The sequence below is a fragment of the Falco naumanni genome, chromosome 12 (genome assembly GCF_017639655.2).
Source record: "Falco naumanni isolate bFalNau1 chromosome 12, bFalNau1.pat, whole genome shotgun sequence".
NCBI classification, from domain to species: domain Eukaryota; kingdom Metazoa; phylum Chordata; class Aves; order Falconiformes; family Falconidae; genus Falco; species Falco naumanni.
The window spans coordinates 861,898-879,065 of NC_054065.1; the positions used below are offsets into that span (position 1 = coordinate 861,898).

At 45.2% G+C, this 17,168-nt stretch overlaps 1 protein-coding gene and 1 long non-coding RNA gene across 6 annotated transcripts in view; one reads left to right on the top strand and one right to left on the bottom strand.

Moving 5' to 3' along the window:
* The window catches only part of RALGAPA2 (Ral GTPase activating protein catalytic subunit alpha 2), a 136,183-nt gene extending 128,858 nt beyond the window's left edge, over positions 1–7,325 (bottom strand). For 3 of the 4 annotated variants that reach the window (XM_040611818.1, XM_040611820.1, XM_040611821.1), the window contains exon 1: positions 6,934–7,325. In XM_040611818.1, coding sequence (XP_040467752.1) covers positions 6,934–7,039 — 106 coding nt within the window. In that variant the 5' untranslated portion in view covers positions 7,040–7,325. The remainder of the gene's footprint in view (positions 1–6,933) is intronic. The other variant, XM_040611819.1, reaches the window with a different exon arrangement.
* Positions 6,866–17,168, top strand: part of LOC121096158 — a 91,008-nt gene continuing 80,705 nt past the window's right edge. For both annotated transcript variants that reach the window (XR_005830364.1, XR_005830365.1), the window contains exon 1: positions 6,866–6,962. This is a non-coding gene — a long non-coding RNA (uncharacterized LOC121096158). The remainder of the gene's footprint in view (positions 6,963–17,168) is intronic.

The window sequence follows — 17,168 nt, forward strand, 5'->3', positions numbered from 1 at the left end:
TGGTAGGAGGATCAGCTAAGCTGGTGACACCAGCTCTTCTTGTGGCCTCTCTCTCTTCCACATCACATCAGACTGCAGGGAACAGGCAGCACTATGGCAAGTCCCACACGCTCCTTCCTTCATTGCTCTCTCAACTTTGGCTCTCGCTACAACCTATCTTCTCTCACCCATTTCACCCAAAAATGATCACCAATGAGACCACAAAAAGAAAGACTGCTTCTCAAAGAGGATTTACTAGAAGTTGGCAGGAAGCCTAAGACAGTAACTTGGATCACTACTACACCTATGTTTAACCTGCAGCAGCATAAGGCTCATTCTTCTGTTTTTCAAATGGAAAATATTAGTGAAAGTTTCATGCACTATTTATCATTTAAGACAGTAAGATAAAATACTGACTTTTGGTAAGTCATGTTGACTGAAGAAGTATTTATAAGCATTCAAGGAAATTAAACAGCAAGGTTGGGACTGAATTGCAGGTAGTAGGTTATATTTTTGTATTTACACATAAATAGCTCTCATTACTACTGTTGAATTCAAAAGTCCAAGTGCTAAAATCTAAGGCAAGTTGGCAAACCTTATCAGCCATCAGCTACTTAGTGGCTTTCCAGAAACACGTATAACTACTCCATCCCCCAAACAAGGACAGGTGATCTCCTGTTAAAGACTGCTGTTTAACACTTCACAGCTTTTACAGCAACATACAGGAAATAGCAAGACATTCATGAGAGTATACATGACCTTTCTTCCACATAAAATATGAAACAGTTGGCTCAATAGATAACTGCAAGTCACCCTGACTTACCTTACTAAAGTTAAAAATTTACGGAAATAAGCTATTTAATAAGTACCATTTAATAAGAATCTGCCAAACTCATTCTCTTCCTTGTATAAAAAAAACCTAGAGGGGACAATTATCATGCTCTTAGCACAACAGCTTCCCTTTTATTTTCCTGTTACCTACCAAACGTTATTGCAGTCTAAGTAGTTAGAAATCTTCCCTTTATTTCATGAACTTCCAAAGTCACTTGGCTTTAGTTACTTATACAAAGTCTTCTCAATCCTGAGGGTTTGGTTTTTTTTTTCATCTCGAGTACTTCAATTGAAGGAGATGAAGAGACAACTTTGCAGTCATACCCTGGTTAATGATAAACTTCTGTTACTAGCCTCACCCCTGAAACTACATAAAATTTTTACTTACCTTCAAAAGGCATGTTGGCATAGAAACATACCCTTACTAAAAAAACCCAAACCAATTAGAACAATTTCTAAAAAATTTTGATACCTCAAATTTCACAGGAAACCTAAGGAACAATAGCTGTTCTAAATTCAGCAAGAATTTTGGAACCATTTACTTTTGAATGTCTCTAAATGAAAATTTCTGCTAAGTTGGTATTTATCTAGCTGTACAGAACTGTGCAAACCAAGACAGTGCCACAGCTAAAAAACTCCACTACTCTCCTTCATTAACTCATTTTTGATTGAGAGTTAAATTGAAAACATGGGTTTTATTAATATATTTTTTCTAAAGAAAAAGATTAAGGATTGCACTTGGTAGCCTAACAAATTTCATATTTAACCTAAACTGAAGTCTGTGTGTAGCCATATCTGGTCTTCTCTCAACAGAGAAAAGGATAAAAACAATGAACATAAGCAGCACCCCACATCTGCTAGCAGTAGTACTCCCAACACACATGAAAGCACAAAGTGTTGCCGTTTTCCAGTTCAGGAGTTAAGGAAGAGTTTCTTCAATGACAGGGTTGAAGTACATGTAAAGTACTGTTAACTCTGAAGATAGACCAGCTTTTACTCATGCACCCATGAGCAAGGGGCCACAGCACAGGCTCTGAGGCGCACGTTATTAATTCAAAACTCTAAGCACTAAAATCTAAGGCAAGCTGGCAAACACTATCAGCCATGCAACCCAGTCTTTTGAAACACACAATTTAGTCCATTAGTAGGCTCAAAATCAAGTGTGAGCACATACCTAGTCTTAGCCCATCCAGCAAACCAAGTTCAGGATCAACACAATCCACAAAGCTGTGAAACAATTTGGGTTTGACAACTGCACCAAATCAGTGCTGCTTCCATAACAAGGTTATCATTTTAAGATTATTCAGTGTTAAAAAACCCTGAAAATCCAGCCCCTTAACTCAACTTATTTGTTGTCACCTTCTTGTAGGCAGCTCACAGCATATTCAGTAGCAGCTATGGGTAAGCTCCAATTTTTTCTTATTTTTTAAGCGAAATGGGAATGGTGGTAGCCAAGTTAAATCATCACCAGAGACTGTTGGCAGGGACCACGTTATTTCCAGCTTTAAACAAAGTTCTCATGCACATCACACTCTGAAATTAGCAAGAACACCACCACCATGAAGAAAAGGCTCATCACCTTCATGAAACAGAAATACTTCAATCCATTTCACGGATGAGCAAAGACTGACATCACCTAGATTACCGCAGAATCACCGCGGACGGTAGCTGTGGTTCCTATTGGATCATTGTTCACATAGATACTGTGTCATGACAGAGCAATTCTTGAAGCCAGAAGAAAAATGTAAGGGAAATACAATAAAGCTGTGCAAGGATGTCAAACTAAACATTTCAATTGTATTTGAAAAGAAAGATTGAAAGAGATGCTTCAATTAAAAAAAAAAAAAAGAAAATTACTATTTTTACCCAAGAACAGCCACAGAAACAAAGCCTCAAAAAGCAGAGACACATTTTTATGCTAAAAAAAGTCCCACAAGAAACTACTTCGGGAAGCAATGTAGCAGGCTTCACTGAGGGCCAATCCAGTGTGAAAAAGCCAAACCAGCACTGTTTGTAAGACCATTATTTTTCAAGTCTATCCTAAAAAAAGACCACACTATTGACACTTCCGCAGTTCCTACTGACTTTAGCAAAGTTCTGAATGTTAGTACATCTTTAAAGCAATAAAAAAATAAAGGAAATTTTCTGGTCGTTTAACTAACACCAGTGAACATCCACTTTAAAATAATCGTGTTGTTATGCCGGTTAGTGTTTTGTGTTGTTATGCAGGTAGACTACCCACAGAAGCAGGAACTCAGATCCTAAAGGACTTATTTATTCCTTTCCCTCATCCCTCCCCTATTACGTTCTTTTCTCTGGCTTTTATCCTGCAGCATCAGTAGGATCTCAGAAGACTAACTGTCCTTTTGTCTACAATTTAATACCCGTGAATTTAAACTAACAGAGGAAGAAAAGATGACACCTCCTAAGGAAACATAAGAACAGGAGCAGTTGTTTCGGGAACATGGGCCACTACGGCCTGAGTGAAATGGGGGCAGGGAGTGAAATGACTGGAGTGGAAGGAACACTAAGACACATGCCTTCCTACCCTTGAACAGCACAAGTAGTGCCACATTTGAGGTAAAACAGCAGGGGGTGGTGGTGGGGGGTGTGTGTGTGTAGAAACATCCAACTATTTTTGAGCATTTATACCAAAGTTTTCCTTAAATACAGTAGAGGTTTTACCATGTGTTGCTTCATTTTCTGTGCTGAATAATACCACAAAACATATACTGGCAGCAATATCTATGAAGATACTATCTTCAAAAAGCCACTCTCATATTATCTAAAATGTTTACATTCATGTTCTCTAAAGTGGACATCTCAGGAAGGTAACCAGAGCCTGCTTTGATGTAGTCCCTGCAATAAACCACATGCACTAGAAAACAGCCAGCTGTCACATCACAGCACTTCAGCTAATAAGCCACTAATATGCTACCTGGCCCTCTGGCACCGATAACAATTTCCACTTAAAACCAATGTTCAACCATAAGTTCAATCAAAAAAATCAGGCCACTATCCCCAAATGTAACAGACACTTGGAAGAAAAGCTACTTCCTGAGAAGTGATGGGTGTATTCCCGCCCCTGCCCCCTTGCCAAGTGGGTAATAAGTACCTTTACACAAAACCACCAGACAGCACTACCTTCTGCACCATCTGCTTTGGAACATAAATTAATTTCGTCACACTAATAGGCATATTTTTCCATTTGTTCCACCTGTCAGGTCTGTCACAGGAGCCTGACAACCTCCTCTGTACTGCACAGTCGCACAAAAACATAACACTCCCGTAAGATGGGTATAACCGAGAGCCATAGCAAGTTCAGTACTTCATCTTTAACTAGTCATGTCTTGGTTTCAGCCATGTCTTTCTGAGAGACCATAAGGGGAACATTAACAAAAAGTTGCTGTATTTCTTATTTCTTATAATCTGCTTTTTTTAACGAAGCTAGTGGAAAAGGAAGAAATGTAAGGTCTGAGAGCTCACAGTACATTCCCTTAGAGCAGTATTTCTCAGGGTGGTTTCACAAAACATTCTAAACCTCATCTCATAAACAAAGAATTCCCCAAAACTTTTTACAATGACACTTGATGTTATTTTAACATTGTTTGCACAGCACACGAGTGATAAGACATACACAGTTAAAAGGCATATCATAATGCAGGTAAGGTATCTCCTCCCATCTTTCTATATACATGCCCTTAGGTACCTAGATACATAGTACGATTAAAAAAAAACAAAACCCACACACAAAAAATCCCCACCACCAAACAAAAAACCCAAAACAAACCACAAAAACAACCAAACAAAATATTTATACACCTCCAGCACAAGAAATGTACACATCTGGTCCCCAGAGAGAGACTGACACAAAACTGACCACTGACTGCTAACTATTAAAAATTTTTATATGCAGAATAGGAGGAATTTATACCCAGAGCAGTCATATACCCTTTACTCACAGCTAACGCCAAAGCAAAGCTTCAATACTGTTCACGAAACCCACAATGGATGCAGGTGCTGAGGGACTCTAACATGTGAGCCTCTTGTCTCCCACCATCGCGCACAAGTGGTCAGAACTGCTCTACTTTTGAGTCCAGGTTATGAAGCTGAAATCTCTATCTATGGATTGGGCATGTTGAACATGCCTATCATTGCTCAAAAGATGAGCAAGTTCTGGCCACTTCTAGAGCATGGCCCAAGACCACTTAGTCCAGCATTTTGTCCACTAATCAATTACCCACAAAAATCTCTTCTTGAGATTAGCTACTTAAATGAAGTAGAACACAGGCGAACAATGTCTTTAAATCTGTGATTACCCACACCTGTAAGAAACGCATCCCCCAAAAATCAGCAAGACGCCCATAACAAGCTAAATCATCACAAACTTACTCATTCATCTCCACATTCTCATAAAGTACAGCTTTCTCAAAGGGACCATGCCAAGGGGAGACTAATCACTACTCTTCTCCCTCAGGATCATTCCCGCCGTCAACATCACAAAAGTTCCTCGCTTTGTTACAGTACATTCAAAACTTCTTTTGTATGTATTGTGCTATCAGTGGAATATCACAGGAAAAAGCTTTTAATCTCAAACTCAATCTTGAGCACCACCAATGAGCCTGCGCTCCAAACCACAGCGAGGTTCCTTAGTGCAAGCCTTGCAGCCTCGGCCTGAAGGGGGGCACTTTTGCTCTGCAAGGCCTGAGCTACCCCCTGGGCTGCGACTCTGGCTCTGTGCACCCCTCACACCACACAGGGCAAGCATGGGGGGGGGGCTGAAGGAGAACTGCATGAACACCGACTGACCTGCCTCTCCTCGGTGGAAGACGTATCAGCCAATTTCTGCTCTCTCAATGAGCTACTAACCTCAGGCCCTCCCCTCCAGCCACTTCTCACAGCTCCTAACGCAGCACCTACGAAGCTCCTAACACAACGCCTTTGAAGCTCCTACATACCTGCCAAACTTGACTGAAATGGTAGATGATTAGAGTACACAAAAAATACAAATCAGATCCTTTTTTCCTTGTTTCTCAGGAGGACAATCCAAAACAAGATAAACGAATACTAACACTGATTCCCCTGAACTGGGACAGAGCACAAAAGCTCTTAAAAAAGCCTTTTCCTGCTGCAGTTTGCTGACCAATGGAGCACACAGGGCCACCCAAAACCTTGCAAACCATAGCTCACAGCCAAAATACATTAACTGGTTTCAGTGTTCAGAATAAAAAGACCAGGGTCAAGGCTTCAACTGTAAGGTGACATTACAGAGAGGTACAACCTTGCCACAGACATGGGAAGGGCACCACAAAATACTATTACATGACCTCCTGCAAAGTTGTTTTTTTTTTTTTAAATAAACAACACTGAACTAAAATTAAAAACCCCCAAAATTAACGTTGTTGACAAAAGCAGAGTTTCTACATATTGATCTTTCAAAGAAAGAACCCTGTAGGAAACACATCTACGTACTATTTTGTACCCAAATGTACTATTTTGAACCCAAACAACACCACTGCATCACAAATATTTTGCCACTGAGCAACACAAGTTTCCCCAAGCCAGAAGCAGCAAAACACCCAACTGCCTCTAAGAGCTCCTCTAACTTTTCAAAGGACACACACTGCTACCTTTCAACAGCTACAACCAGGAGAGCTTATCACAGAGCTCCCCAGAACTGCAAAAGGAGCTTGAAGAAAACTGAGGAAACCTAAGGCAGAACAAGGTGCCTTCAGCAAGGGTTGCCCCCGAAGAGTTTTGATCACCCAGCGTTACTCTTTCTTGAGGACAGCGCTGACCCGGCAACCCAGCCAGCGCTATGGATCGGTCCGAGGCGCGCCAGAGGGCGAGCAGCGAAGCGCGCCCAGCCAGCCGCCCGCGGCACTGCCGGCAACCCTCCCCGAGGGGAAGCGGCGGCTGCCCCCGCGCCCCGGGCCGCTGCCCTGCCCGGGACCGCCTCGGCCGCCAGCACGGCGGGCGGTGGCTGCCGGCGGGCAGACACGGGGCGAGGAGCCCTGAGGGAGAAGCAGGGGGCGGGGGTCCGCGCCCCGCCCCTGCCCCACCCTCTCTCCTCACGGCGCGGCGGGAAACGGGTCCGCGCCCCGCCGGCCGCCCCCCACTCACCCAGCAGCGCCCGGAGATGCTTGAGGCGGGTGAGTACGTCCCGCTTGGGGTCCAGTGCCTTCTGGGTGGATTTCCTGACATCGGCGTGGCCCTTCCTGGAGAACATCCCGGCGCGGGGCGGGCGGCGGGGGGCTCCGGCAGCTGAGGGGAAGGGGCTCCCTTGGGGGGCTGCGGCGGGTGCGGGCCGCGCAGCGGCTGTTGTCCGCGGGAGGGGCTGAGGGCCCGGCGGCCGGGCAGGTGCGGGGAGCGGGCGCCCACAGCCCTGCCCGCTACGGCCGCGCCGCCCGGGGCCAGCGGGGAGGGAGGGAGGGGAGAAGATGGGAGCGTCCCCGCCGGGCGACCGAGCTCGTCGCCCGCCGCCTCACGGGTGGGCGTGCCAGCGCGAAACCGGCCGGCCCCGCCGCCAGCTGACCGCCCCCCGCGCGGGCTGCGCGCTGCGCAGGCGTGCCGCCGCCGGGCGGGAAGACTACGGCCCCCGGCGTGCCCCGCGGCGGGCGGCTCCGCGCGGCCCGCACCGGGAGTGGGTGGTGCTGCGGCCGGCGGGGGCCGTCGCCCATGGCGTCACGCCGGCGTTGTCCTGACGTCATCCCCCAGGGCGCCCCCGATGAGGCGACCGTGCGGCGGCCCTGTCGGTGCTGCGTAGGGGCGGGAAGAGCCCGAGCCCCGCGGGCGCTTTGTCGGCTGCGGGCCCCGCCGGGCTAGGCCGCGGCCCTCCAGCGCCGGGCACGCCCGCCCCAGCGCTGAGGCCGCCCCCGCGCGGTACCCGCTGCGGCCGGTCGGGCCGCCCGGGGTGGCGGTGCTGAGGCCGCGGGGCGTGGCAGGCCCAGCTGGCGGGCCGGGGGCGGCCGGGGCCCGGCGAGGCGCAGTGGGAGCGGGAGAGCGGCGCCGGTGCCGTAGGCAGGGCGCTGTGGACGGGCGCGCTGCTGGGAGTTGGCACCGGGCTACGCTCGGTTGTGTTTAGGGGAAAAGCCCTCGCCTTTGAATAACTGCTTGCCCTGTAGCAACGTAAATAAGCCTTGTCATTACTCCCGTGACACGTCGGGGAGGTAAAAGACTGAGCAGAGTTACAGTTACACAACAAAAGCAGGTTTTGCCCTGGAAATAGAAGGCAGCAGGGTTTCAGCTAAAGACCCTCGGATCATCTTGGTAAAAATCCTGGGTAGAGATGTAAATTTTAATAAGCTCCAAGGCAAGATGAGGCCCTAAAAAAGAACACTGTATTTCAGAGAAAGAAATTGCACATAAATGTCTTAAATTTTTAACAAAATTATTTAAAAATTAATTTACGTCATATATTTATAGGGATTATTTTTCAGCCATGAACCATTGTAGAAAAATGTCACAAGAGCTACTGTTAGGATGACAGAATACGTCACTGCTGCGTCTTGCTTCCTCTGAGCCTTTTCAAGGATCATTTTTTTCTGCAAAGGTCTGGAGCCCACAAAGCAACGTGTCAACAAGAGCTAAGTACATCCTGCTAGCGAAGGGACAGTCCCAGTGTCTCCACCCCTGGGATGACCACATGGCAAGTGAGATCAGGGAACTGGTCTGGGTGAAAATCAACCTGGTAAAGTAAACAAACAAGCAGGCAGCAAGAGTTTGTGGTGGAAGGGGGCTGTAGTTGGTGCTCATGGGTGCTGCTGGTTGCACAACATGGTTGCAACCATGGCACAGCTTTCACCCCTTTGAAGCATAGTTGGATTCTGGAAGGTGGGGAGCAAAGGCTGGTTGCGTCTCATCGTGCTACCCTGTAGAGCCACCAAACCTTGTGGTATTCCTGCTGCTCTTTAAGAATCCACTTCCTGGAGTCACAGGAAGATGACTAGTGCTGACATGCACAAAACAGTTTGAATGACCTTGGAATCAGGCACAGAGAATTTATTGTCGCCTAATAGTCTATTGTTTTGGAGCCAGTTAAAGGCTTACAGTAATTCGTATTGCATATTCTTCCCATAACACTGTTACACAATGTCTTATTCTAAAGAAGTTATAAATCTTCAGCAATTGTCTAAAATTGTTGGTCATGTGTTGCGAATTGAGCATCTGCAGCTTCCTGAGAAGAGCAAATGGGGTCATTCCAGCTTTTCCCTGTCATTACCACAAATCAATATATGCAGTTGGCTCAGGAAACACATGGCTAAAATCTTGGCTTGTTCTTTTCTTTTTTCTTTTGTTTTTCCTTCCCTTTTATATTAATTGACTTAGAAAAGCAACAACTTTCAGTTTGTCTCTTCTGGCAATTTCTGATCATTCCATGTTTTTTGTCTTTTCCTGCTTTGCTAAAAAAAAAAATAGGTCATTGTTATTGCAGATAAAGCAGTTGTTGTCATATAGCTGCTTTAATGTCTTTTCTGATAACTTTTCTGATAACTAGGAAAGCATTTTGGTGCTTAGCACCTAATTGCATAGCTTTAGGCACTCCGTGTTTTGAAGTTTGCCAGAAATTCTTCTTGTTAAAAGCTCCACAGAATATAGATTTCATTACTCGAATCGCAGTGCTCTGTGAGGGCAGTCCTTTCTCTCCCTATTAGGTTCTGGAAGATGTGGTCACGTGAAGAGCTGAGTGAGTCAGTATCATTTAACGCTAGGATAATTACAGTGGTTTGGTTTGTTGTTTTTTTTACTTTTGTGCTTTAATCACAGAATTAAGGTTATTTGAACTCAGTTCTTGTGCATTGGTGAGCTGCAGAGTTGAGAGCGTGCCCCTGATGCTGTAGGCAGGTAGCAGGGAGTTAATGCGCCATGGGACAGGACGTTCATACCTGGAGCTTGGAGGGTTGACGCTGATGAGTGAATGTGTTGTGATATCCAACTGCAAGCAACCAGAGGAGGTTTGAACACCACCACCTTTGTTTCCAGCAGTGTTGGAAAGCCTAGTGCAGGGCACATGGACCAAATTCAACTCTGCTGCCGTTACAGTTAAAGTGTTACCATGTTTTCTGCTTAAGTGAGGACTTAATCTGATCTCTGTATCACTAGTGGCTCATCTGAATAAGAAATAAGCAGGCTGATAAAGGGACACACACTGACATATTAGAGTGGATTTCTTTGAGAAGGGGTTTTGGCCTCTTGGTTGCAATGAAGAAAACTTCAAAGCTCCCAGAAATTAAGATACTTCCATACAGGCTGTGATGAGAGACTGCTTCTCAAAAGTTTCTTGTCCTAGTTTTCAGAGGGCGTATATTACTTGGAAATACACAGTTTCATAAAAGCTTTTAAAAATTGAAGTTATCCTAAAGATTTTTGACAATTTTCCTGGTTATTTTTGATATATCTTTGCATTAGCTGCATCATAGCAGTAAAAAACTGGTAAATTGTGGATGTTATAACTTGCATTTTCTTCTGCATGTCATGTGTCATATGAGACAATATTTTGTTCTGCTTGTAAATGCGTTACTGTATGCTAGCTAATCTTCGTGGTGTACAATTCCTTTGTCTTTTATTAAGAACAAGCAAGCAATCAGTACAGCAGCGAGGTGCAAACCTATTTAACTGTTTCTCCTCTGAGTACATTAGGTAAGCAAATACAGACCTTTAACCTATCAGTTAAAGCATCATAAAATACAACTTTTCAAATTAATCATTTATGAGTTGATTTAACATAATGCAAACCAGAAATCCCAGTAAACATGCAGCAATGATTTCAGCCTGTGTAGGGGAACTGCTTGTAAAATCCTATGACTTAACATTTTCTAACAATATAACAGTTGCAATTTCCCAGAAAGTCGGATGATGGATTTGCAGAAGTTGATGCTTAAGGTAGAAGAATTTCCTGGAAGAGATTTGGTCATTCAGCTTTCAGGATCTGAAGTAAAATCTATATAAAGCAGCCATTCAAGCGGACAAAGCAGTCATCAGTTATCACAGAACTGAACTTTAAAAGGTCACAGCACAATGTGATGTCCTAAGTGAGCTGAACGTAACATACAGACATAAGCACGGCAGTGGTGCAAATGGATTTGGTATTCATTTGGGTAAATCACTCCCTTGTGCAGGAATCAGCCTTTTAGCTGTGTGTTTGTTCGGGCAATACAGTGGGCAGACCCTCACCCATGCTGGCCTCAGCAGAGGAAGACCAGTGTTGCATCAGTATAGGCAAGATCTCTGAGAAGTCGTAGCACAGCCAAGACCCCACAGACAAAGGAGAAAATTATGACCTTGAAAATAACGTCACTGCAGTGTCTGCCCTGAGGAGGAGAGCCTGCCTACCAGTCACAGCCTCTCTGCTGTACATGGCCTTGTTGCTGTAGAGAGCTACTAGAGGAGTTACTATTTCAGCCACTCATTGCATATAAGCGATACAAGTAAGGGGCAGCACATTTCCAGTCTAGAATAGCCGAAATTATTACTGTGCATTTACACTACAGGCAGGCATGCTATCCCTGAATTGGTGTGACTCATGCATTTTGTTCCTCCCCTCTTGGAAGCAGCATGGTACTTCCAGAGAGTAAGGGGGTCACACCAGCAGCGACAGCCTCGCAGCGGGCATTGCCCCTGCATCTCCTTGCAGCTGGTCCCTGCCACTTATGCTCAGTGTCTGCCTTTGCCACCTCTGGGACACTGTGAGGGGTAGGTGGGGCAGGGGAGCAGAACCGAAGTGCACGATATTGGTCTTTGGTCACGTTTTCTGCCCTCACTTCTGGGCTGCCAGCTGCCTGGGCGTGGGCTTTTGGCTAATGGGTGCCCACAAAGCAGCAGCAGGACATGTCCCCAGCACGTTTTCTGCTGGAGTGAGTCGCTGGGACACAGATCATGTGAAGGGGAGGACACTGAGCAGTGCTCTCCCCAGAGAGCTTTGCCTTGGAAAGGAAGAGGCTTCCCAAAATTCTCCGAGACACAAAAGCTGCAGGTCTACTGCTGTGCCCTCCAAGGAGGGATGTTTTCCCACACCCTGTGCATCTGTTTGCTTGCACCGCTTCCTGATGTCAGGCCTGCCCAAGGCCTGAGCACCATCCAAAGGACAGACGAAAAGCTCAGCAAGGTCTCAAGCCCGAACAGAGCCAGGTGCCTGCACAGGGACACCCCTCCTGCCCTGGGGCTGTCTGTTTGCTGCAGGTGGAGAGTAACCTCATGAGAGATCAGGGCTATGCCACCTTCAATCCTTTTAGAGACCAGAGCAGAGCAACAGGTGCTGACCCAGTGCTGGCTCCTGTAAGCCACAACCCATCGGTCCCTGTGCCTTACGCACTCACTTTTCCATGGAGGATGACTGACCCAAGACGTGAAGGTACAAGCACACATCCCATGTTGTCCTCATTCAATTTCTGAATTTATTTCTGATGCATTGTGGGAGAGCATAGCAGTCCTGAGGAGTAACGGCTAGCTATGGGTCTCAGGGGTTTTCTTATCACCGTCTTGAAGACATGCTTACCTCCTAAATTTCACATCAGAAGGATGACACAAATCACATGTCGATGGTCAGAGAGCAGTGACTTACCATTAGCGTACAACAAAATGTGTCAAACAGTCAAAAGTAATAGGATGTGCCTCATTTGCTTTACTCTTTTCACTTCAGTGGGCCAGGAGAAGCAGGAATTGCGCTGTGTTTCTGTGCTCCTAAGGCACTAAGCTCCTTAGTCACAGTAGGCTGGAATCGCTGTCCTGTTTTTGTACCCGCCATAAGCAAGGGTGGGCAGTGGTAAGAAATTCTACCTCTTGCTGCGGAGTTTGTGGAAAGGTGAAACCTGCCGCTGCAGCTGTAAATACAGCCGCCTGAATTTCACTGGACTTGATGAACAGGCAAGGTTACTTTTCCTTGAGTCTGAAACTTTAATGACAGAGATTAAATTACAAAACTTCTCTGCTTACTTGTGTAAATATAACACTTCATAATGAGCCTGGAAAAAAGGGTAGGGAAAAAGTAAATAAGAGAGACTTGCCTCTTAAATAACGTACAGGTGAGATAATAACTTCCTTTGCATAGGATGCTGGCATTGATTATTTGTCCTTCAAACGAAATGCCTCAAATTGTACTTAGTTATTTTTTGTGTCCTGTTGCATATCCTTGGTCTGACACATCCATTAAGGCACACTAGCTTCTTATTCCTGCATTCAAGTCAACTCACTTGATGGTTTCTGACTTGGGTACAGTGTGCAGTTTGCTTGACGGAGCTTTGGTACTGTGTCAGCGTGCTGCATGTGGAAATGGAACTCTGCACTTGATATGACTAAGTGTGTGTAAAAGACTTGTAGCTGGCTCTGAGTTTGATGGGTTTATTTTCCTAACAGTGGTCCTATAGGATGTGGAGGCATGGATCCCTGCACCTACAAGGTACTGCTTTAGACTCAAAGCCGTATGGTTAGCACTTGATTTCTAATATATGTCTGACTTTTCCAAAGTCTAGATCCTGCAGACTGCTTTCCATGGATCAACTTCTGCAAAGGTTCAGCATTTCGCTGAGTTTATGAAAGCAAAGGTGCCTCATCCATTTGCACTCACTGAGGATCTCCCCCAGTGACTCTCATTGGCAGCCCAAGGGTTTCTTACCATCCCTTTGCCTGTTGCAGATGAATTAATGACTGACACAGACTCTGAAGTGTTGGAGGAGCTGGCAGTGCAAAGGAATCAGGAGAATGTGACCAGTGCCCATCTTATCTGGCAGGTAAAGAAAAGCAGTTCAAAGGTGCACAGTGTCTGCAGGGGATGTCTCCTGAAGAAGCGTGCTGACTCTCAGATAAACACGGTTCCCAGAAAACAGTTAATTATTTTGCATGAGTTACTTATTTAATACTTACTTCACAGGAGTTGAATATTGACTTTAGGCAAAGCAGATGGGACTCCTTGGCAGCAGCGTTTTGGCCAGTTCCTTTGGGGACAGGCTATAACAGTACATGAAGATCTTCAATCATGGGATCAGCACAAGATGTCTGCTATATCTGGTCATTTGCAAAAGATATAAAAATACAGTGGACGAATCAAATGCCAGATACTTGTTTCTGAGCATAATCAATGTCTGCGCATAAAGTTGTGAAATTTTCCCATCCAGCCATAGCTATAGCATCAGGTGTGAGCCTCTGCACGCGGTGAGCAAGACACAAGGCTTGCAGACTGGCATGGCAGGGTGAAGGTCGGTGTACCTTTGGAGGGATGGCAGGATCTGGCCCAGGCTCTCTTTTGAGCACAACTTCCAGGAGGCTGCAGGATGGCAAACACTGGGTGATAGCACAGAAATGAACTACGCTGAAATAAACCACACTTCAAGTGTCCCTAAGCAGAGCAGTGGTTGGGGACTGTGTTTTCAGAAGTTCCTAATCCTGGAAATCTGGCAGTAAAAGGGCCTGGGCCTTCTGGGTGCTGGGCTATTTAGGAAAAATCTGTTGGAAAATTTCTAACCATTGCAGCATATGAGGCTTTAAAATGTCATTCATACAGTAAAAATGATAGACAGGAAAAAACCACTGTCAAAAAAATACATCAGATTTCCATCTGCCAGAATTTCAAACTGTATGAGGGAAAGAGAAGAATTTATGTCTACGAGTGGAAAAAAAACCAAAATAGAAGGCACATGGATTGCATGTCCCTTGGTGCCTTCCGAAAGGAAATAGCACAGAGAATGAGGAAATTTCATGGAGTAAAAATACCAGCCCACTAAGGAGAGATCAAACTACGCTCACAAAAGCTTGCACTGCATGGAGAGGTTTATGGCAAGTTGTGAAAGCCCATAACCTACTGCCCTGGCCAAGATCTTTCCATGAGGTGTTACAGCTCAACTGGAAGCTGGACTAAGAAAGCAGAGATGGCTTATACCATAAAAGCAGGAAAATCACTACTCTGCCTCCCTGCTCTGTGTGTCGTGGTACAGAGATAAAGTGCTGCTTGTCTCAACTGCACTAAATCTGAGATAAGTATTGTTTACTTCACCCATCTCCAAGAGGAAAGGTCACTTGTAGTCTCAGTAGAGCTCCGTAATTTCCTCCTGGCAGCGTTCACCTCTGCTCATCCGGCATCAGGAGGATCTGGGAGCCCCCGCTTCCCTCCTTTGGCTGCCTAGCCATATCCTGGCTTTTGGGGACACCTGTTAACCCTCTCACTGCCTGTCTTTGCCCCTGTCTTCCCTGGAGCTGACTGAAGAAATAGGCAGGGTATGTCAGTGATACGGTCTTAAATAGCAGTGAGATGCAGGCAGTCAGACTTACAGAAATACTTCTGGTCCTAAGAAATAACGCACAGAGGGTGAGAAGTAAAGGTCATTTTTTAGTATAAGTTACAGATGAAGCATTCTCCCATATGAAATAAGAGTAATCTTTTTGCTCTTGTCCTCTGCTCAGCTTGCTTGTTTTGGTTTGTGTATTGCCATATATTGAACCTAAGCTCTCCTTTTATGACTCAACAATATTGTTTGACACAAATTGTATGACACAACATATTGTGATTTTTCTCTCACCTTGTGTTTGCTCTTTGTCACTCTAAGGCAATTCCAATAAATGAGGAAGGAAACGGCTGACTGGGATCGCCTTTAAGCCGAGCTTTGTTAACATCAAGAATGACCACGCAGATTGTCTTAACCCTGAGTGCAATTTATACCGACAAACCAGACTTTATCTAATGGCTGCGTAATGTGTTATATTCTCCTTCTGAAAGTAAGATCTCAAATTCTCTTGTAGATAAGGAAGAGAACAAAAAAACCTTCAAAATAAAAGAGAAACACACAAAGCAACCGCTGACCACTGATGTTACACAGGTTCTTCCTTCTTTTCTTCTTTTGCAAATAAATGACTGCAGAAAGCAGTGCAGTAATTACAGCCTTCAGAAATGGCTTAGGTTTTCCTCCATGGACAAGCATGACAAAAAATAATAAAAAATAATTTTTACCAACACAGCTGGTGTTCAGATGAAATTATGTGGTTAGCTTTGAAACGATATTAAAAGAGAAATTTTAATTAACCTGTACCACTGGGTCAGAAGATAATATCTGATGCATATAACAGGCATACAGACAAAATACGATAAAATAATTATTTGCAATTAGATATATGCATTACAGATGATGTTGTAATTAAAATGTACTTAATGTCACAGGAGGTCCTTTATTATCAAAATAATTTGTAGAAGGACTGTGGAAACAATGTGATGATTATCCATCTCTCTGAAAAATAAATCTTAAAATTCACTAAGGGCCCAAAGCATTTCTGGGTTTGGAGCAGGTACTGGTACAGTCCAGCAGCCGAACGCCTTTTCTCCTGTGCCAAGTCCATTTGTTACCAGAGTGTGCGTAGGTCGCTCATTTCTTCATGCACTTCTCTTCCACGGTCCCCTCACAGGCAACAGCCAGCCAGTGACATCCCAGTAATGCTGTGTGGCTGGGAGCCGGATGCACCTCCAGATGTGAGTGAATTTCTGTGCAGGTCAGAGAGAGGGAGAGATGCCACAAGGCACTGTGCCATTCTGGGAAGATAAATCTCTTTTTTCTTTCATTATTTGCTTGTTAGCTGCAGCAAAACTGAGTGATTAACTGGGGCTGGTTCTTGTCTCTACTGTGGCTCTTCCAAGGCACTCAGGCCACAAACAGGGACCAAAACCAAGAAAAATTACATTTATACTTGCTTGAAGGGCTCCTCTTCACTTTTACATCTCTTGAAAAACTAGCAGAGTGAGGGTCAGATAAGCACAGCCTAGTAAATCCAGGGCGATTACTCAGGAGCAAGGCACAGCTCAACCTCCAAGAGCTGTTTGTACATTCAGAGAGGCTGATTACAGCCATAGGAACGTAAATGTAGTCATTTGCCATAGACCCAGTGAAAGATGTGGTAAATCCTCTAGGAGTGGCAGCCTGGCATGAGCTCTGATGGAGGGCATGGGTGCTGCTGCTATGCTGTTAAATAACCTCTCAGCCTGTGTATTTAGCTGTCTGAGAAGAATACTTCCATGTCTCTAATTAGCGAGGGATGATGGCTTCTTGGTGTCATCTAGTTGCCAGTTTTCAATAAGGGAGAATCTCATTTTACCCAGGTGATACCAAAACATTAATTCCAAGATGCTGTAAAGATTTCATTCTGCCACCTTGCGCACTGTTGCCTTCAAATACTCATTTTAATGAGTCAAGCCAAGGCTTGGAGGCTTTATAGGGCCCCATACTGCCAGGCTGCAGGGAACTCACTCTCTGCCAGTGCAGCCTCTGCTCTCCCCCAGCAGCCAGCATGGCCCTGGGTATTGGCTGCTCCGGCTGGCAGGCTGACCCTCTCCTGAAGAGGTTTCATCTTTGAGAGGAGCAGGGTGCCCCGGTGATGCCAAGCAT